Source organism: Mirounga angustirostris, unplaced genomic scaffold (assembly GCF_029215605.1).
Source record: "Mirounga angustirostris isolate CCGP_5_RB_7025 unplaced genomic scaffold, mMirAng1.0.hap1 SCAF_7, whole genome shotgun sequence".
NCBI classification, from domain to species: Eukaryota; Metazoa; Chordata; class Mammalia; order Carnivora; family Phocidae; genus Mirounga; species Mirounga angustirostris.
Genome location: NW_026991715.1, coordinates 87,555,090 through 87,577,619, shown reverse-complemented (window position 1 = coordinate 87,577,619; position 22,530 = coordinate 87,555,090). Strand labels below are relative to the sequence as shown.

General features: G+C 39.3%; 1 protein-coding gene across 1 annotated transcript in view; it reads right to left on the bottom strand.

The window, feature by feature from the left end:
- The window catches only part of CAMK4 (calcium/calmodulin dependent protein kinase IV), a 208,335-nt gene that overhangs the window by 51,545 nt on the left and 134,260 nt on the right, over positions 1 to 22,530 (bottom strand). The window contains exon 7 of the mRNA XM_064596460.1: positions 12,342 to 12,414. Within this exon, the coding sequence (XP_064452530.1) occupies positions 12,342 to 12,414 (73 nt within the window). The remainder of the gene's footprint in view (positions 1 to 12,341; positions 12,415 to 22,530) is intronic.

Here is a 22,530-nt window from a genome sequence, read left to right as displayed (position 1 = left end):
GGCTCCCTGCTCGGCGGGGAGTCTGCTTCTCCCTCTGACCCTCCTCCCTCTCATGCTCTCTGTCTCAAATAAATAAAATCTTAAAAAAAAAAAAGAGTAGGTTGGTCTGGGTGTAATAGGCGGAATGCTAAGAATGGCCACTCTATGGAATTAGCCCCTATATTCAATGCTCTTCCCTGTGAGTGTGGGTGCAATCTATGAATATGCTGAGGTAGCATTCCTATGATTATATTAACTTAAATGTCAAAAGGGAGACTATTCGGATAGGCTTAATCAAATCTCATGTGCCTCTGAAAAGCAGAGAGTTTTCTCTGCTGGGAGCAGAAAAGAAAATCAGGGACTTGAAGCACCTAGCTGGCTCTGAAGATGCAGGGAGGCACGTGCCAAGAAATGCAGGCAGCCCTTGGGAGCTCCTGGTTGATAAGCAGTAGGAAACAGGGACCTCAGTCATACAACCACATTGAAGTGAACTTACCCAACAACCTGACTGAGCTTGGGAGCAGGTTCCTCCCAGAGCCTACAGATAAGAGCCCAGCTGACTAACACTTTGGTTTCCACCTTGTGAGACTCTAAGCCAAGAACCCAGGAGAGCCCACTGGACTTCAGTCCTACAGACCTGTGAGAGAATAAGTTGTTTTAAGCTGTTAAATTTGTGGTAATTTTTTTTTTTTAAGATTTTTTTTATTTATTTATTTGAGAGAGAGAATGAGACAGAGAGAGAGAGAGCATGAGATGGGGGAGGGTCAGAGGGAGAAGCAGTCTCCCCGCTGAGCAGGGAGCCCGATGCGGGACTCGATCCAGGGACTCCAGGATCATGACCTGAGCCGAAGGCAGTCGCTTAACCAACTGAGCCACCCAGGCGCCCAAATTTGTGGTAATTTGTTAGTCAGTAACAGAAAACTAATATACTGAGTATTTTGCAGTTAGCAAGTAATGGACTAAAGAACACAAACTCTTGGCACACAAGTGCCATGTGTCTCTTAATGACTCCACAGTGGCAGGGGCTAAATATATGCTCAATAAACATCTATTATTTGTTTGGTTAGCTGGTGAATGAGTGCATGATTAAATAAATGAATGAAGATCTTTAGTCAGTCAAATCATCCAACAAATATTTACAGAATACCCAATATGTATCAGGAAACATTCCAGACATTGGCGCCGGGCTCCATCCCAGGACCCCGAGGATCATGGCCTGAGCCCAAGGCAGACACTTAACCCACTGAGTCACCCAGTCGTCCCATACATTCTAGTATCAAACAAGAATTCAAAGTTCCAGGAACTAGAGTTTCTCATATTGGAAGAACAGAAGGTTATTGAAGCGCCATGAATGAAGGCTCATGGAGAGAGAGAGGATCATAAGGTCAGCAAGGAGCCTTTCCAGGCACGACTCTGAGGGTCACACATAGAGGACTGTGAGTCTGATGGGGAGATAGTGGAGGGTTAGGTGGGGAAATGTTATGATATGATGTATGCTTTTCTCTTATAAATCAAGAAGGATCCCAAATGTTCAAGCAAAGTCCTTTAAATATCACAAAGTAAATGTGAGGAAGACTGATTACTACAGCGATGACAATGCAATAATCTCCAACATGTAGGTGTGCTATATCACATTTAGAGCTGAAATTCTTATTATACTTTCAGGTCAATGTATACTGCCACATAAAGAAAACAAAGACAGTTAAATGTGACTCACCCTTATCTACATCCCAAGTTATATACGTAAACTATTCATTTTACTGGTGGACATCATTTGCTAATATTATGCAACTGACATATATCATTTTTTTTTTAAAAGATTCATTCATTCACTTGAGAGAAAGTGAAAGAAAAAGCACGAAGCGGGGAGGGAGGGGAGAAGCAGAGGGAGAGGGACAGGCTACTCCACGCTGAGCAGGGAGTCCAATGGGCGGCTGATTCTACAACCCTGAGATCATGACCTGAGCCGAAGCCAAGATGCTTAACTGACTGAGCCACCCAGGCGCCCCGCCACTTATATAGATCTTTTAAAATACTTGGATGTCCTATTAATAAAATCTGAGTTTTGATTATTTTTAAGCGTGCAGTATATAGGTAAGTAGTTCTCTATTTAACCTACCAACTGCTTATAACATAGTAGGCAAAGCCCTGACATTCCAGGAAAATTTTACAGATTGATAATATATAGGGAAGTATTTCCCTGGAAAAAAAAATGAGCAGATCAGGCTCTGTAAACTTTAAGCAAAATAATCTGGAGAAAACACCAAGATTCAGAAATCATGGAAGATTAATATTAAATATACAGCATGTGAAATACATTAGAAATATACCATACTTCTTTCATGAGTTAAAAATAAAGAGGATATAGCACAGAGGGACCTTAAATTACATTTATGAAAGGTAGAATGATATAGTGGGACATTGGAATGAGGAAGATATTCTTGTCCTAGGTCAAAAAAAATTTTGAAATCACTAATAGTTACTGAAAATTTCTTTAAAGTAGACAAAAAAGTTAACAAGAATTGTTAGGGTGTCTAGCATTGCCTGCATACATTGCAATGGTATTTACATATCTTTGAATCTTTGGATGGTGATGATTCTCTGGAATTTACAAGGTAAAGAGAAGTGAGAATAGAAGGAAGGAGGAAGGGAGAGAGGTTGAAAGAAAGAGAGAAAGAAAAACAGATTAAGGGGAAGGTTCCACTTAGATGGACTGGAAATTTGTGTGTAAGTATTTTTCTTTTCTGTTGTCACAATATCTGGGTCTCCAACTGGCATTAATATATTGGAGCGAGTGCTACGGATGAATGTTTGTGTCCCCAAGAATTCAAATGTTGAAGTCCTAGTCCTCAGGGTGATGGTATTTGGAGGTGAAGCCTTTGAAGGTAATTAGATCTAAGACCTTGAGGGTGGAGCCCCATGATAGGATTAATGCCCTTATAAGAAGAGAAAGAGACCAGAGCTCACTCTCTTACTCATGTGAGGATACAGAAAGAAGGCAGCAGTCTGAAAACCCAAAACAGAGCCCTTATCAAAAATCTGACCATGCTGGCACCCTGATCTGCACCTCCCAGCCTCCAGAACTGTGAGAAATAAATGTTTATTGTTTAAGCCACTCAATCTATGGTATCCTGTTATAGCAGCCAGAATAGGTTGAGATAGCTGGGACTACTCAACACTTACAAAGAACTGCCTTACCCGCATGAAACCGAGTGTTCCCATTGGCCCCATTGAGAAATTCTGCATCTCAGTCAAAGTGAGTAAGCTGGACTTTTGTGAACATTCCTTATTCAGGAGCTAAACACTTGAGATGGGATGGAAGACAATGATTAAAATAAGAAAACCAAGTTAACCTTCTGTTTCTATGACCAGTGTAATGTACACAGGCTATGACCTAGGCCTATGCCTGTAAGTTAATTTGACATCTTCATTTAATTATGTATTTCTTACTTATTAGGCAGGTAAAAATATTTTGTAAAACTTTTGCAGAATTTGTTCCTGAATTATTTAATAATAAAATCAAAATTCCATGTTCAAAGAGTAAAATTAAGAGTATGATATTGCCTGAATGCTCTCCTTCTAGAAATTAAAAAAAAAAAAAAATCCCACCTCTTTGAGAGAATTGTTCATGTTTTTCAACACTACTTCTGAATTGGCCATTCCCAAAATAAAAATTCATTTTTATGGGTCAAAAACATTACAAATATCTACGTAGATTCACACTGTACCGTGTAACATAAAATAGGATTTCACTCCCTCAAGACAGGGCATACTTTAGGTTTGGGCAGAGAACTACTACCAGAGAGCAAGGACATGAATTTCATGGTCCCACCCCATCCTCCAGTAAACAAACAACGGAAGAATAACACAGAAATAGTTAACTAGAGTCTAACCTTAGTCACTCTACTATCCTTGCAGAGAAGCAGATTCACAAAGAAAAGATCACTGTTCACCTTCAAAGCACGGTACTTTGATATTTTCCACACAATCATTCTTTCTTAAAAGGGGACCACTGACAAAGGGATCCTTCCAGCTGTGAGTCCTTCCCTTGTAGCCTGTAGTAGGGAGAGGCTGTTGCACGTAAATTATATCGATGTAAAGAAGAGACCATCCTCCTAGAGACCCCACTGTGGGTGGGAGAATTCTTTGCTCAGCTTTTTTTTTTTTTCTGAATTTCAGCTTTTCAGAGCATTGAATATCAGAGGAACAGAATACATATATGTGCAATACAGTGTCACAGGAATGGAAAATAGGCCAAGTTACCGATTAGAGTAGTTTGTTTAAAATAAAAAAGGTACTGTGATAATATGATAATATCCTTCCTCTCATGGTCTGCTTATACACATCTGCTTGGAATAAGCATTTCTAAACATAATTAAAATTTGTTACCTTACTTAAAACTGTATTCCCTTATAGCTTGGATTCCCATCTTTTTCTCTTTATCTTTATTTACATTAGTCTTCATAGGTCATCTATAAAGACAGAAACGATACATGCCTTTCCTGACCTCATAAGGATACTGTGAGTACTTCTCTATTATTACATTGTTTCCTTTTTTGTGCTTTTTTTGAATACTGCCAACATTAACTAGACAATATATCCCACCTTTACTTGAGATTATCCAATTCTCCTGCTCCGAAGTCAATGAATCTGTGAATCTCACGCCCTAATCAACAGAAACCTGCCTGAATAGCTATGAATGAATCCGTAAAGACTATCATCTGAGGTCGCCAAACACGAATCAGATGTCATGTCCATGACACTTCAATGGGCTTTTGAAATAGTGAAAACACTCAATCCAGAGAAGAAAGATAACTCAGCAGGGAGTCTGCTTCTCTCTCCTTCTGCCATCCCCCCACCTCCCCCCAGCTTGTGTGCTCTCTTTCTCCCTCTGTCAAATAAATAAATAAAATCTTTAAAAAAAAAATCCTGTTTGCCTTGTTAATTCTTCCAGGCAGGGACTGTGTCTCATATTTACTTTCTATAGCTCTCCTGGGGACCTACAATGTGTGCTGTGCATAGTGAACACATTCACCCTGGTCTAAAGGCTTTGGCTGGTCTCTTAAAATGTTATTTTTGCTGTTGTTGTTCTATTCATCATTAGTTCTCCAGAGGAGAGCTAGAGGGAAACAGGAATGGAAGAAACACAGGTCATCAGAGGAGCTGTGAGACTGGATGGAAGAAAGTGGAATAAAATCTCAGAGAGCAAGTGCGCAGAGGTGAGAAGAGAGTGTTAACGAAAGTGAGAGAGTTTTATGAGATGTTCTTATCAAACGTCTAAATTGCTCATCTGCATGCTCCCTGCTCTAGATTATTTTTCATTATCTCCACGTCTTCACATATGTAACATTCACTAATATTGACAGAGAAGATTCAAGGGGAATTCTGGGGTTAGTTGGTTAGCGCATTCATTAGTATAATCACAAACCAGGTCCCTTCAGATGTTTTTCATCTCTTGACTTGACTTTGCCATATCTTCCTAACTGGCCTCACTGCTTTGAGGCTTCATGCTGCTGTCTGGATGATGATCCTGCAGCAAAAGTCCCTCACATCTCCTCATCTGCAGAACCACGTGAACCTCTTTTGAAAGTCAGGTAAGCCCCTCAGGATGGGCTCCCCACTTCTCTCAAGCCCCAGTTCTCGCTAGAGCCAAATATCAGCAGTTCATGCCTTTGTACTTTTAGTCTATTATGTTCCCCAAAAATCTGTGGGAGAAAAGGAGTGTTTCTGGAATTCTATTTCTTTCCTACTGGCTACCTATTAAACAACAATTTTTCTTTTAAAACCCAACTCAGATATAACTTCCTTCTGGCAAGATTTTTCTGACTCAGTTTCTCTCTAGATATACTGAATAGCGTTCACATTCTCTAATCAGCAAAATGCATTAATAGATGCATATATGTCATTTTATAGCCTTTGTGCTTACATGTCTATCTTCCCCATAAACTAGTAAGCTTCTTAATATATATTCCTAGAATTGTGATTTTCCCAGAACTCAAGAGAGAGAAAGCCACTTAGATGGAATCTGACAAAATTTTGATATCATTATTACACTGCTGATAATGATGTACAGAAACGTTTAATGAGAAAGATACTCTCCCTCCCAGGAATTATTTTTAGATTTCCAGCTTCCTAATATTGAGCTATAATTTTCAGGATATAGATTATATTTGTTCCGAACTTTTTTTCTGATAAAATATCTATGCTCTGACTGAGCCGCTACTCTACTTTATTCTGTGTTATAAATCAAAATATTAGAACATTAATAGAACTGTTTGTAATTTATTTTCTGGTAATTGTGATCTCTCAATTCTTAGTAAGAATGTATAACTACTTTTATTTTTACTGGTAAAGTTATCATTATAGTGTTTCAGTGCTTTGAGCCTTGCATTAAAATCCATCCCCCAGAGACCAGTGTTCAAATGTGAGTAACAAGAGACAAAATCCCCCCCAGAAAGAAATGGAAATAGCATGGGAACTGACAGATTTAAAACAAACCACAAAGAACCCCACATTTTCTGTTCCAGTGCCTCATTACTTAATTGAACTCTCAGAATCTTTTTACTGACAATAAGTGGACCCAAGCGGGAACAATATTCACAAAAACAAAGAAAAGGTATCAGAAGCAAGCTTGCTACTGTTAATAACCTTATACCTTGTGATTGACCAGTGTGTGGGTGTGTTTTTGATATTCAGTGAAATTCAGTTTTTAGAAATTTGTGGGACGAGAATCTTTTTATGCCCTTTGTGTTATGTTTCAAAAGATGGAAAATTATACAACTTGTTCTGGCCATAGAATTGTATTAGCATATACTTAAAAGTTTATTCAAGAAGTTCAGTATCTTATTGCTTCAAGTAACAGGATTTACAATTTAATGTGGCAAAAATATTGAGAAACTTATTATCCTCATTCTGTAAGGTATCAAGCAAGAGGAGAATTCTAATGGTGTGTACTTTTTTTTTGGCTTTCTTCAACACAGCTATGTTTTTCTTCTTAATGATAAGACAGAAAAAGCAGTTTCCTACATCGTATGCAGACCTGACTATGCCAGTGAAAAAGAGAAATGACCTTCCCTCTCTTGGGTCTCCTTTTATTGAGAAGAAGTTTCCCCAGAACCCACAGGCAGACTGCCCATCAGAGCTCACTGATGAGGATCAGGTCATATGCCCTTGCCTAACCTCAAGGGAGGCTGGGAAAAAACGTTCTGACATCTTCCATCTTTATAAAGGTCCATCAACTCTGCCAACAGAGAATGAGAGGTCAGGTGGAAGATGGTTTAAATGTATCAAATAATATAAAGTTGATAATGTATGTATTGCCCATTAAACCTATAAATGTTATCAAGCAGAGTACTTGGTATTAAATATAGACAGTAATTTATTTCAATGCTGCTGTACTTGTTCTGATTTGACTTCTAGAACCATTTAATGCACATTAGTAAAGACTGAACGTTTTAGAAGACTATGAATAGCAACAGGAACTTTGAGAATTTATTTTTGTTTTTAAATAAATTCCTGTACCATTTATTAAGTTATTGGCTCTCAGCTGTAAATCACCCTTCCGTAGTCCACTTTGTGAAGCTGAGACTTGAATTAGAAGCCACACTTTTCCTTCTCCTGCCGGCTTCCTGTTCGGCTCTGCCATTAGAGGGCCCTAGGGCGAGAGTGGAAGGCTGGAAGAGGATGAAGGGACTTGCTCAGTCCCATTTGCTTTCTGTGCCTATCTTTCCGCTTGTTATTCCCACGCACCCTAAAGACACGTTTTCACCCTGCCGTGCAGATCATTCTGGTGGCAGCTGCTGATTGCAGTTTTTCCACAAATGCTCACAGAACCAACCAGTGTTCCTCTTCGGCAACACCAGCACTAGCTGGCTAGAACAGCATCCCCATCAATGAGCTCAAAGGTCTGAGCGCCAGCTTCGGGGGCAACTCCTTTAGGTCACAGACCAGACACCAGCACCAGCCAAGCAGGGCACCTTCATCACACCTCCTTTTAAATGTCTAAGCTTTAATCCTCTCCCGCTCTTTTTTTTGCTCCCCTCAGTCTGAGGAGAGGCTGCTTCCTTGCCGGTGCTGCTGCCAGGGTACCCTTAATTTAGTATTCCCCTTTTGCCTTTCCAGTTCTTCAGTATCTAGTCATCAATTCTTTACCAACTGACTCTTTAATATGGTATATCTGTTCTTTTTGAGGCAAAGCTACAGGTTTTAAAAAATGTTTACCAAAAGAAGCCTGTCCTATTTGATCTTTTCCTGCATCCTTATAATCATGTCCACATCCCATTTGACTTCAATGTTGAGATGCCATATTGGTTTCCATAACCTTCAAGGGTGGGATGCTTTTGTTTGTAACTCTTCACCCCCCATTATCAAAATTCTAACCCCAACTCTATGTGCTAGGGTAGCAGACATATTTAAGTTCTTTAACCATTTCCTTCTATTTCATTAAATTCAATCTATACTCTACATGTACAAGTTTCTCCAGGCTCTCAAGTCATGACTGAAATTAAGACATACCTAAGAGCGCTATGGCTAGCAAAAGATGGAAAGTGGCATCAGGAGTGGAGTGGAGAAAAAAGGGAGATAGTGATTTTTCTGGAAACAGAGGAATGGTAGGATATCTGGGGGGCAAGAAAAGGTCAGGAGGTGGTGGCAATGGTAAGAGATGTCAGAGGTGATGGAATTCCCTGGTTATCTTTTTAAGTAAATGGAAAAGGAGGGCTTCAAGGTTTAGCATTGTGTTTTCTGACAGATGAGGACATGATGACCCTTTCAGAATGTCCAGACGGACTTAGACCATCTAATTTGGGACTACCTGGAATTCATTTCAGGAAGATAGAATACTCAAGAAAGCTTAATGATCTACCCTCAAAGACTAACTGTATGAATTCAAACTCAAAGAGGGAAACATCTTTCAAATTCACTTTAAAAGCTTTCAAAAATTCTATTTAAAGCTAAAAAGCAGAAGGAGCAAGATTATAGTCAGACAAATACTGTGAAATATTTGGGGCAAGAATTAGGGTGAAGTGGGGAGGAAGGGAAGGACTGCCAGATTTGTTACCTAAGGGGTATAATTATCCCCACAAAGTATTTCCCAAGAACTTTTCAATCTTTAAGATTTCTGCGTCTGTGCTTTCAAAAGCCAGCCTAGATATAGTCTTCTAAGTGTGTGATCCAGAGGAAATGTGAGCTGTATCACTGATTACTTTGAGTTCCCAACTGTCCTATTTTTATAGCTATCTATAGCTATGTAGTTGACAATAAACTATTTCATAAATGTCAGCCACTTCCCACAAGTTTTAAATCGCTTGCTTTCTACCTGTGGAAACACTTAGGGAAATGACTTTAACTTTTTTCCCCTCTAAGTTAATCTGATTGCTAGTTGTAGCAATCAGAGAAAATTTGATTTTTATAAAACTTCTTGAATGTGGTAATTTACTTTTATCTTTTTGGTCTTATTTATTTCTCTTTATTTTTTATTATTTGTTTTAAGTTTTTTTTAAATTCTAGTTTGTTAACATACAGTGTAATATTAGTTCCAGGTGTACAATATAGTGATTCAATACTTCCATACAACATTCGGTGCTCATCACAGCAAGTCCCTTCACCTGTTTCCCCAACCACCCCCTTCCCCTCTGGTGACCATCAGTTTGTTCTCTATAGTTAAGAGTCTGTTTCTCCGTTTGCCTCTCTCTCCTTTCTTTCCCTTTGCTCGGTAACCTACTTATTAAACTGAAACTTTCTGAGTAGGTAGAACAACAAATTTTTTTGTTTTAAATTGAGGATTACCAGTAGACTAATCAAGCCATCTTTGCAAATCTGGAACAGAGTTGAAGTCTATCTAGTCCCTCTTTTCTATGTGGTGTACCCCTATCTGGGGCATCCCTGTTGGGGGCCCTTTTATTCCTTAATTAGTGTAACTCCAATAGGTGGAAAAGTCTGATGCTGAAAGCATTCATTTCTCATTCACTGAATGAGGACAGAGTTCTCCCAGTCAGCTACCTGAGGTATCACTAAATTGAAGCATGCCCACTGTGATAAGCCAAAAGAATCAAGAGCTGACCTAAATGGATGGAGGTAACCAGAGAAAACATATTGAAGAAGGTGCATTTTGAATGTGGGAAAATAATTAAATGATAGTAAGGGAGCAGAAAATAATCTCATGAATGGGAACAAGTTATAAAGAAAGGTTTGTTTCATATGAAATGAGTAGAAAAATGATAGTAAATGTATCAGTATCTAGAAAGACAAAATGGAATAGTGACTTCCTATTTTGATAAATTTTCAGTTACTTAATTCGGTAAATATTGAGCAGTGACTATTGTCAGTTGTTTTTGATTTCAGTACTTAGCTGGGGAGTAAATATCTATGTATAGATTTATAACATCTAATATATCTTTACATGGATGTACTGAGTCTGAAGTTGCTTATCCTTTTGCCTCTCTTTTGAACATTGCTAAGACTTCCATTGCCTTATCTTATTTAGTGTTTTCCACAACTCTGTTAGGTTGAATATTATGCCTATTTTCCATGAGGAAACTGAGGCTCAAAAGTGTTTAGTGACTGGGGCCCAGCTCACATATCCAGGAAATGAACCCAGCTCTGTTTGACTCCCAAAGTACTCTTAACTGTTATACTAGCTGCCTGCCTAAAGTGATGGTGGGCCACTGCCAGCATGTTTACTTAACTAGATAATCTATTGCATGTGGTAATGAGGAATGAAGTTTTTAAATGGGTATTTAAGAAAGGCATAAAACTGCCATTATTGAACTTAGAAGTGACAAGATGAAAACAGACTGCAAAAAAGAATTCTAGACTTTTATCTTTAAGGACAGGAACTGGAAGTAACTAGAAGTAATTCTGTTTTGTTTGGTTGGTTGGTTTTGTTTAATGAAGCACATCAGGAGCATTCATAGCATGGTAGGGAGCAGGACTAGGTTCATGGGCAGTAGAAGGAAGACCCAACTGAAGTTGGGAAGGTGGATGTGAGGCGAGAAGGTAATGGAAGAGTCAAAAATCATTCCCAAATTGGCAAGCTTAGGAAACCAGGTGTGGTAACTATACTGTGTTTGATGAAAACTCTGGAATGGAGTGGTTATTTGGGGTATGTAAGAGGATGGATTTGAAATTCAACATTCATAAAATCAGGAGGCACATTGTGAATTTATAGTAAAATTCCAGGGCAGCCTCTCCAGCTTTTCCCTACCCCCAATTCAAATTTTTTATACCCCACGAGAGCAAAAAGACCACAATGCTTTTATAGGAAGGAATAATTTGGAAAGACTGGGCTATAAAGCCAATTGAACTTGGTGTTGATAGCTCAATCATGGATTTGGTTAGACCATAGATCTGCTATCTCTAGCAGTCCTATACAGATTGCGGAGATTGTGTTTTCCTTTTCATCAATGATAGATAAGCTAGTTAGATGTCAGAGTCCCTCCTTTCCTTCCTTCTTCTCTCCCTCCCTCCCTCGCCTCTTCCCTCCTTCCTGGTTTGGTTGGGGGTAAAATTCATAGGACATGTGCTTTTGTCACTGTGGCTGGTTTCTCAAGATACTGAATGATTTTAGTTCTTTAACTGACTCTAAACAATAGAATATATCTTAATTCTGATATATTTTATAGATTTGTCTCTTTAACCTGAATAAACATTTCCCCTTGGGCTTCATCCTGTTTTTGTTCTGACTTCATATTCAATAAATGAACCACCAACGTGTTCCAGCACACATTAGACAACCATTAAATATGAAGGTTTTCACTAGTGGAGTCTGTTTTATCTAGGCAAATTTTTCCTTATTAATTCAATCCAACAAGCTTCTCAAAATTACATGTTTGTGTAAATATGGGTGCATAGTTTCCATCATTAACTTACAACACTTTATTCTCCTTAAAAACATTAATTTATATTTCTTCCTTAAAAAAATAAAACTATCAGAATTTTTCACTTGAATTCCCTTGTCTTGAAAGAAAAATCAATAACCTCTATGCTCCCAGATCTATATTTCTCACATTCCACCTTCCTTCACTTCCCTGCCAAACAACAAAAACAATAGAGAAACAAACTCAAGAAACGGAAAGGAGAGAGAAGAATGACTATAAGCCCCAAAGTCTGATTTCATAATAATGGGAAATTATTTTAACAGACTTATGGCATTATATAGGAGGACTGCACCTTCCAGAGTTTGAGCAATCAAGAGAAAATATAAATGTATTCAACGTACTATCTACAAAGTATTTCTTACTATTTTGCTGTAATGTTTTGCTGTAAATGTTTTGACTGGTCACAGACATACACTTGTTAAGGAATGATTCTGTACAAGGAAAAGGTTACCAAGAGTTATGCTATTGCTGTCAATTCATACTTACGGCAACCGCCTCCAGGATTTGCTTAACAGCATCTGCAGCATCTCGTTCACTATAATATCCCTTCTCCACAATCCTAAAAAAAAAAACAAACCAGGAAATGCTTCTCAGACACATGTGTTCAGGGGAGTGGATGTTTTTAAAAGAAGTTAACTGAATTAATGTTAAGGAAGATGTATCTAAACAATTGCAACCTGCTAGCATAACACGGGGGGGGGGGGGGGGGATAGTTCCATAAACTGATACTCTAGCAATCTTGGGTTTCTTTAGGAAAATGAAACACATTTATTTTGCCTAGGCTTGAACTGTCCATCCTATCTGAGGACAAAAAAAACCTCTTCTTAAACTCTGTACTGAGAATCGTGTTAAATATATACCCAGTAGACAACATACCACAAACCATCCCATGTAATTGTTACACAGCTTCAGTGATTATTAACTCATGGCCAGTGTTGTTTTATCTATCCAGTCAATTATTTCCCATCCTTTTTATTTTAAAGCAAATTATCAGGCATCACATAATTCCATTCATAAATAAGGAGTTGTCTCTAAAAGTATAAAGGACTTTTTAAAACTCATAACTAAAATGCCATTATCATACCTATAAATTACAACTCCTTAATATTTTCAAATACACAGTGTTTCAAATTTCCAATTGCCTTGGACATGTTGAAATTTGTTTGTTTGAATCCGCATCCAAATAAGGTCCATAAAATTTGACTAGTACTTATGTCTCTCAATAGTCCTTCTACCTGGAGCTCCTTGCTCCTCCCCCCCTTGCCACGCCCCTCTCCCCTCTCTCCATCTGGCTTTCTATTCCAAATAAATGACTTGCTCTTTTTGCATGGATGTGGACAAGGAAATTTTCTTTTCCTTTAAGGAACCTTTCTTTTAACTTAAGTCTTTGCCATTTTAATTTCAGGAATGTTTCCCTGAGTTAGAATGCTTTGTATTTGTTTTCTTCTATAGCTTTGGTTTTCTTTTTGGGGGTGTGCAATTATACACATCGTGAGTTTTTTTTACTTTTGACTTATTTGTTCTTTCTTCTATGATTTTCTTAATTTTGGTATTAAGTAATATTAGCTTTAATATTGTGTAGATCATGTTATACTTTCATCTGTTTTGTGGGCATATCCTCCTGACATGCTGATTTTCTGTGCTCTTATAATCATTTTTATTGCAATTAACGGAGACACCTGTCTGTTGCTTATTTTTAAGCAAAGTTGGTTTTCTTAATCATTTTGATAGAGTGATAGGTAAGGCTATCTTTTCTGGTTTCATGGCCCTTGACTGTTTTCATGAAGCATTCAAAATTATGACCTCATACTTTCTGAGATCTCTTCTATCTGGAACTTCATTCCCTTTCCTCTACGCATCTCTGCTCTGGTTACTGGAGTCTCTTCTCAGCAGTTTCTCCTAATGTACACAAGGGGGCCTGAGATACTAGTTTCAGGAGTTCATAGGGTCTCTTTAGACCTTACTGTGGGTGCAGCCCTTGTGCTTCTCAGAAATTTGGATGGCAAAAAGCCCTCACAATTTCACCTGTAGCTGTACTGGCCCATTCTTCTTCTCAATGATTTGGAGGCTTTGGAGATTTGAGTGTTCTCCTATTCTTAGGTTCATCAATGTCCTCTTGCTTCCTCTAATATAGATGCTAATACCATGAAGCTCTTGCGTTTGTCATTAGTTTGTCCTCATTCACTTGTTTTCTAGGCTTCATGGGGAAGCCTTTTCACCTGGTTTTGTTATATTGTCTGTGAGTTTTTGGTTTTTCTGTCCTATATAGGGATGTTTGGGAAGACTGGAAAACCACACTGTTGCTATTTCTTTCTTCCCAAAATTTCAAGAGAAAACACATTTTTGATAGCACTGAAGATTACCAACTTGCATAAGATGTTTTCGCTGACAAAAGGTTTATGGTGAAGACATGTCTGAAAAAGGTCAATTCAAAACATGTAAGAGACAAAACTTCAACATTTTTTATAGTCTTGCACTGAAATTTTTTAGACTGTTAATATCTTAAATAGCATATTTATTTTTCAGAAAGTATCTTCCTTTTTTTTTTTTTATGTTGTGGTAAGAAGTTGTAAGTTCTTAGTAGCTGGTATTAAAAGCCGGAATTAAAAATCTATAAAATCTTTCCAAAATAGGGGATGGATGATGAGGAAAAGCAGAAAAAACATATATAAAATAAATAATATATAAGAAGATGCTTAATGACCATAATTATCAAGATTCAAAAAAATTATGTTGATGCAAAAATTGCAATTATTTTTTCCATTCAATTATTCAGAACACTGTCAAGAAACACAAACTCATCTTTTCAAAATATGAAAGATGGAATATCCTTCCTCACCTTTTTATTTATTGGATACCTGTTATGAAGCACATTTCAAATAAAATGTGAAAGTAGGTTACAACATTCAGGGAATCATTATTAATTAGTTCTTAAAAATCAATTTTCATACAATATTTCCTTTCAAGACTACAAATTCTTCCAATTCATGATTAAGTTACGTAGACTACTTACTAAACATTTAATTGAAATAAATTACTTGTACCATACTTTCTGAACATTTTAAAATTAAGCATGAGAGAAGAGGAAAAGAAGGACCACTGTGTCAGGGAAGTTGAGAACTTTGGCTACCATTACATCATCCTCTGCATTTCGTTCTAAATGTGGCTTTTGTGGTACGTCCATCAGCCAACTCAAATGTAATTAGTGTCTCCTCTCTGTGTGGCACCTGCAGTCTCAGCAGCTTTGCTCTCTCCAGTCCTATTAAAGGAGGGGAGTTGTTACAAAGAATGTGGAAAGGAAAGGCCAATAGTTAACTTTCTTTTCACCTCCCGTTCTCCCCAGAAGAGGATACAATCAGTTACTTCCTGGCCTGCAAAAAACAGTGTGGATTTTCCCCATGGCCACTCACCAAGGCTAGAGCTTTATCACATCTGCTTTGTGGTACCCCTCTGGGGGGTGCTCCTCATGGCTTAGTCCATGTAAGCACTACTCCTTGGGGTTGTACGGAGCCAACTTGCACAGCCATGTGCAGTCTCCCTGATGAGAAATCCTCCTTGTCTATCAAATACAGGAGTTCTTTTTTTTTTTTTTTTTTTTAAGATTTTATTTATTTATTTGAGAGAGAGAATGAGATAGAGAGCATGAGAGGGGGGAGGGTCAGAGAGAGAGGCAGACTCCCCGCTGAGCAGGGAGCCCAACGTGGGACTCGATCCCGGGACTCCAGGATCATGACCTGAGCCGAAGGCAGTCGCTTAACCAACTGAGCCACCCAGCGCCCTCAAATACAGGAGTTCTTATGAACATCCCTACCTCTTAGAGGGGCAGTGCTTCACACCCTAGAAATTCCTCCCTATATTTTGATTTATTATGACTTCTCAAGCTTTGGCCTAAATATGATGTTTATGCATTTTCATTTGGGTATAGAGTTGAGTGCTTGTGTTCAGAATGTGACCTTGTATGTGAATGTCTAGGGACTGGCTGGATAAAGGGGTGAATTTGGGGGGGACCTATTTTCAGGTGGGATAGAGGGAAGAGTAGTAGGTGTAAGAATAGTTAATAGAAACCTCACTAGTTTTCCACAATGTAAGTTAAATTAGTAGAATATTTCATCTAGCTAATAAAAAGGATGTATTCTAACAGATATGTCCATTCATTCATCTATTCAGTAAATATTATGGAATGACTGTTATGTGCTGGGCATTTGGAAGTGAACCAGACATGGCCTCTGCACTCATGGGGTTTCTCCTGGTATAAGCAGACAGACAACAAGCGACACACTGTGCTAAATGCTATGGTAGAGGCATTAGAAAATGACCCGAGAGCTCATAGAGAGGGCCAGTGAACTATTCCGGAGGCTGTGCAAGGTGGGAAAAGGATTCCAGAGGTAGCTATATCTCAGCTCAGACCTCAAGGGAGTATAGAAGTTTTCTCGTTGCAGAAAGGGTGGGGGCTGGGAGTGGGATTGGTGTGGAGGAGCAGGGACTGGAGACAAAGGAGATTGTTCTAAGAAAAAGGACCAACACTATAGTGAGAATTAGAGAGTACGGTGGGCGTAGTGATAGTCAATCATTATTTCTGTCTAACGTGAGCCCAGCATTTGCTGAATCTGTAAAGAGTAAGACATGGGTAATGCCTGGGTGGCTCAGTCGGTTAAGCGTCTGCCTTCAGTTCAGGCCATGATCCCAGGGTCCTGGGATTGAGTCCTGCATCGGGCTCCCTGCTCAGCAGGGAGCCTGCCTGTGCTCTTTCACTCTGACAAATAAATAAAATCTTTAAAAAAAAGTTTAAAAATAATAAGATTTGGGTCCTGCCCCAGACGAGACCAACAAAAATTAACAAAAATATCACCATAGATGTAATACATGTTATACTAAGGTTTATACAGCCGAAGGATTTATAAATTCTGTTGTCAGAAATGTTTCTAGAGTAGGTATGTGGGACAGGAGCACGGAATGCAGGTGCCTTCCCCACCCCATCCCCATGAGTTCTGTTTGCCACAGGTTGGCCCTACAATTAGAACTTAATCGTGCCTCTTCCAGGCTCCTTCTGCTCAAAGGAATTTTGTTCCCAGTTGATTTGTTCATCAGAGTGTTACAGAGTTAGGTTTCTGGAACTCAAACATTCAACTTTAAGTATTGTATCAGTTGAGCTACCACCCAGGCCATTTATGGCTGACTAGGATGATCAGTAACAGTGAACTTCTCAAGTTGCAAATGCAGTTTATAACCTACAGCTAAGATTGCAAGTGAAGACATTAGTGATCAAGCAAAGGAAAATGAAGTCTTGCAATCTTTTTCATTTAGGTATGACTGACACACTAGGTGTGTTTGGCCAATGCCTTCTGCAGGTTATTGTGGGAAAATTCTTAGCCTTCTTGCTAGATTGTTGTTTCCATCAGCCACAGGACCTAGCTCCAGGCCTTGCTCATAGTAGACAGCCAATGAATATTCGTAGAATCAATACTAACTGCCAAGTGAATGGGTGACAGAGAAATTTCAGACTGTGGACATGTGAGCAGCTCCTCTGCCTGTGTTCCTTCTCATGGGGGAACAGAGCACTGGACTGGGAAGTGGTGCTCACTACAAGAACACTGGCTGGGGCGCCTGGGTGGCTCAGTTGGTTAAGCGACTGCCTTCGGCTCAGGTCATGATCCTGGAGTCCCTGGATCGAGTCCCGCATCGGGCTCCCTGCTCGGCAGGGAGCCTGCTTCTGCCTCTGACCCTCCCCCCTCTCATGTGCTCTCTCTCTCTCTCATGCTCTCTGTCTCAAATAAAAAAAAAAAAAAAAAAAAAAATTTTAAAAAAAGAACACTGGCTATCGGCCCAGAGGGAAAGGCAGCCATACAGATGCTTCCCAAAGCAAAATGCAACAAGTAGAAAGGTTATTGCTGGTCTCGGGAATATATTCAGAGTTAGTACCTAGATAATATTGTAATAACATGATCTTTTTAGAAACTTATTTTGAATAAAATCAAAGTGATTCAAATTCAGCAAAATACAGCATTTGTTTCATGAGGCAACACATAACAATTTCTACATAAAATTTAGCTGGAATTGAAAAAAAAAAGTTGCCATGTACATATAGCCAAGGATTTATAGCTTGATATACTATATACTAATGCCTTCAATTTTTAGGAACAATGAAATATTGAATCACTGTAAGGGTTTTAGAGCTGTAGAAATAGGATAATTTTGTTTGATAGTTTTGGTTTTTATATTTAAACATACTTATTGCTCTATTTCTCCTCAGATTTAGCAAACTAATTTCCTTTTCATGCTCTATAAAATAATAAGAAAACAGTAAAGATGTTACCAGCAACTTAAGATTGTTTGCAAAGGCCCAGGGCCATGAAGTTTGCTGCTATGTGGCACAATTTCTCATCATTCCACTGTGAACTAGGCTAGAAGACTCGGCGCTAAAAACAAAATCTCTTCTAGGATTTTTTAATCACAACAGGACCCAAAAAGCTATCCTGAGCTCTCGTTTGCACAGGTCCCTCAGTCACTAATGGGCCTAGCTGACATCTGCAGATCGGGGAAGGAAGAACAGTACGACAGGGGCGTGTTCCAGGCTGTGATTCTCTGACTTCCGCTGGCCTTCTTTGGCCTAGACCGTGCCTTCTGCTGCCACTGTTGGCTGCGTGGGTGTGCATGCTCCTCTTCCGCACAGTTGGAACTGTTTTCCTTCTCATCATTCTAAAATTGCAGGGTGAAGAAGCAAGGCAATGCCTATTTCTCTGCATGGACCTGCTTGAAAATATGACTTCTGTGCATTTGTTGCCGTCACCTTAATTGCTGCAAATTGAATTGAGCGCATCTCCAGCCTGGCAGTAGCACCAGTGAGGCAGCCGAGGAGCTCAATCTGGTCATATCCTGAGGCCCTCCGACTTCCTGGCATGTAAATTAGGAGCCCCACTGCTCCCCCCACCAATGACAGCTTTTTCTCAAATGGAGGTGCTATTAGGTGACTGTAGGTTTTTGGGAGAAAGACACTGGTCTGACGACAATGTGTACTGAAGGATCGAGTGACATAGGGTAAAAGCCCCAGATAGGAGGCTCGGGAACCAAGTCTTAGGGGCTGCCAGTACATCACCCCGCTGTTACGTATATTAAAGTGAATTCTGCTGTACCTTGTGTAAATCTATCAGTCCTTTATAAGCTTCATTCACTGCCTCTTCACATTTCATTGATGGCATCTTAGTCTATATTGATGCTTTTTCTGAGAGGTCTCCAGAAGAGTGTTAAATTCATATGCTTAAATAATAATTTCAGAAATGCTTAAAACTACTGACTCCTGTTAAATCTGAAAGTTGGGAGACAGTGAGGGAGTTGTGCATGCTGGTCGGGGAGATGACAATGCCGGAGAAAGGGGAGTTCGAATCAAACTGTAGACCTGGGAATGGGCCTAAGGGAGCCCTGGCCCAATTCTCTTATACTGTAAATGAAAAGCCTGACTCAAAGATGTAATATAAATTGTCCAGGAGCACAGTGTTATTCAGTCATTCATTTGATAAATATCTAGCAGCTGCTTGCTTTCTGTCTAGGACAGCTTCTAAAATGGAGACTAAGGTACTCATTTCTAATCCTGCCAAAGTGCTCTGCTTTTGGATATCCCTTTACCCTTCCCTCTACCCTTTACCTGCTAATTTTTGATTTCTCACTTAAAATTCAGCTCAAAGATTCTATTCCTCCCTGAAGCCATTTCTGCCTTAGAAGACCCCCTGATTTTGTGCCCAAAGGATTGTGTTTACATCCCAATTATAGTATGTATCATCCCCACATGAAGACTTACACCACATCTGTGGCCAACCTCTAGCAAATACAAAGTATCTTAGGATATGTCTTTTGTGTACTGATTCTTGTTTTTATTTCCTCTTTAGTTCCTTGTCCTCATTTATTTATTTTTTATCTTGTGATATTGTGGTTGCCTCTGTAAGCCCTAACACATTTCTGGGAGATGATGGTAGTATTGAAAAATAGTATTCAGGTCCATATTCCATTTTTACTTTCCCTCTTCTAGACTAGGAGCCCGTTGAAGGTGAAGGCACTGTGCTCTGCTTAGTGTAGTGGTGAAAAGGGAATAAAGGTGGGTAGTGAAGCCAGAAGACTACGATGAGGCCAGACTAAGTTGTTTTGTTTGCCATGCTTAAAAGAACTGACTTTTAGGGAGTAGACTTTTGGGCTGACCTGATCAAATTAGTGCTTTAAACATAGAGGGATAGAAGATAGTGAAATGAATACCAGTTAGAAGTCTGTGGCAATGGGAAAGAGAATGTGAAGGCCCCAAAGGGCACAAGCAGTGGGAAAGGGGAGAGAGAATGGATCTGAAGGCTGCTCAGAGAAAGAGTTATGGGGAGGGGGCTGGGCAGAGTGAGAGGAAGAGGAAGAATTCAATGCTGACCAGCTCAGATGTTAAGTCAGTTCAGAGGTAGAAGGAGGAAGCAAGATTGAGAGTGGAGGGAAGAATGCTGAGTTCATTTGAGGACATACTGATCTAGAGGCGACTATGGGATGCGCAGGTGAATATGTCTAGCAGATTGTTGAAAATACAGTTTTCATCTCCGCTAAGACAGCAATCAACAATGCAGTTGAAACCACAGGAGGGTGTCCAATTTGCCTACAGAGAATGTAGGAAGAACTTTAGGAAAGGTGGACATTTAAAGGATGGAAAGAAGAAGAGGAACTCAGGAAAGAGATTAAGAAGGAGAAAACTAGGGGTGCCTGGGTGGTGGCTCAGTTGGTTAAGCATCTGCGTTCGGCTCAGGTCATGATCCCAGGGTCCTGGGATGGAGCCCTGCTCCTTGCTCAGTGGGGAGGCTGCTTCTCTGTCTGCCTCACCCCACTTGTGCTCATGCTCTCTCTTTCTCAAATAAATAAATAAAATCTTTTTTAAAAAAGGAGAAAACTGAAAAGGTAGAATAAAATCCAAGGGAAGAAGAGATAACATCAATGGCTACATGAAAGATATGGAAGGTTTAGCCAACAGTGTAAAATATTACAGAGACCAGACTCTCCAAAAACATACAACCTCCAGCCTCAGTAGACCCTCAGTGTTCCTCAAAAATCCTTATTCTTGCCCTAGTCTGTTCTCCCATTCCCACTTACAAACTTCACCACTTCTTCCCTCAAGTGCTCTAGTCCACTGTCTCCCAGCCATTGTTAGGAGATAAATTTCTCTTCTACAACAATACTGTTAAAATAGAGCATAAGAAGTCTGAACTACTTAAATCTCTTACACTCTCCTCTCACCCAACACACTCCCATTCCCAGCCCTAAGCAACCACAGCTTTGCTTTCTGTAGCTATAGATTTGACCCTTCTGGAAATTCCATGTAAATGGAGACATATAATATGTAGTCTTTCCTATTTGTTTCTTTGTTTTTACTTAGCATAATGTTTTTGAGGTTCATCCATATTGAAGGAACATCCCTTTTCATGGGTGAGTGGAATTGTACATTTTGTTTCTTCATTTGCCAGTTTATGTACAGTTATTTTCTCTCCTGGAACACAGCCACTCTATGTGCAGGCATCCACCCAAGCCTGCTGTGATGCCCCCATGGAATTTGCAGGGTGAAGGGAAATGACACAAACTTGCTGATGCCCATGATGCTCACTGTGCCGTGAGTAGTCAAGTCCTTCATCTCTGACCCAGGAGTCTCATAAATTTTTCCAGCACACATGAAAGTGTAACAGGCTAACTTAACTAGTTTGTTAGTAGAACAGAATTATATCCCAGCCCCAACAGTAAGTCCTCTAACTTTGTTCTTTTTTTACAACATTGTTGTGACTACTCTAGGTCCTTTGAGCCTTCTGTCTCTTGATTCTTTCTGCTTCTGAAGAAGAGAGAAACTTTTTCTATTTTAAACAAATCCTTTTATCTGACTCCAAATCTTATTCCCTCTGTGTTCCCTGGGATATTGTTCCAAATATAAGTCCCACTCACACAGATTTTCCTACCTCTCCAGCTTGTGGGCTTCTTCCTACCAGCAAATTAATGTGTTCCCAGTGTACCAGCTTAAAATACTTAATAAGCCTCCAATTATCCTGTGTCTCCTACTACTACTTCACCTTGATCCTTCCCTTTAGAGCCCAGCATCTAGAAAGACTATACATCTAGTCCAAATAAAAGTGTATGTTTTCTTCACATACAGTCAGATAAAACTGCATAAAGAGAAGGCGTATTTAAAATTTCAATGGCCGAAAAATAATCATATACATATTAATATTTAAGTTAAGCCAACACCCAAGTAAGACAAAATGTTACGTTACTACTTTGAAGTTTTGTTTTTAAGTATCAAGAGTGTTTGCAGCATTTGCTCCCATAGCAGCAGTGTGACATGGTAGAATGCTCATATGCTTTGGAGTCTGACACACTTGAGTCCAATCTCATTCAATTATTGCTGTAGACCCAGTATAAGCTGAGTGACCTAACAGTAGTGAATGGACCTCTCTGGTCCTGGTTATTTGGCCTGTAAAATGTATATATCAAGGCCTACTTTGTACATGTGTTGCTGTGAGGATTAAATGATCATGGTTAGTAAAATGCCCGCCACTGCCAGGACCCCAACAGGCACTCAAAAATGGCCCTCATTATAGTGACTAATTATCCGTTTTTAGACAACCAGATTTTATAGATCTTCACTTTAAACAAGTTACATCAATGATCAATTTTTGGC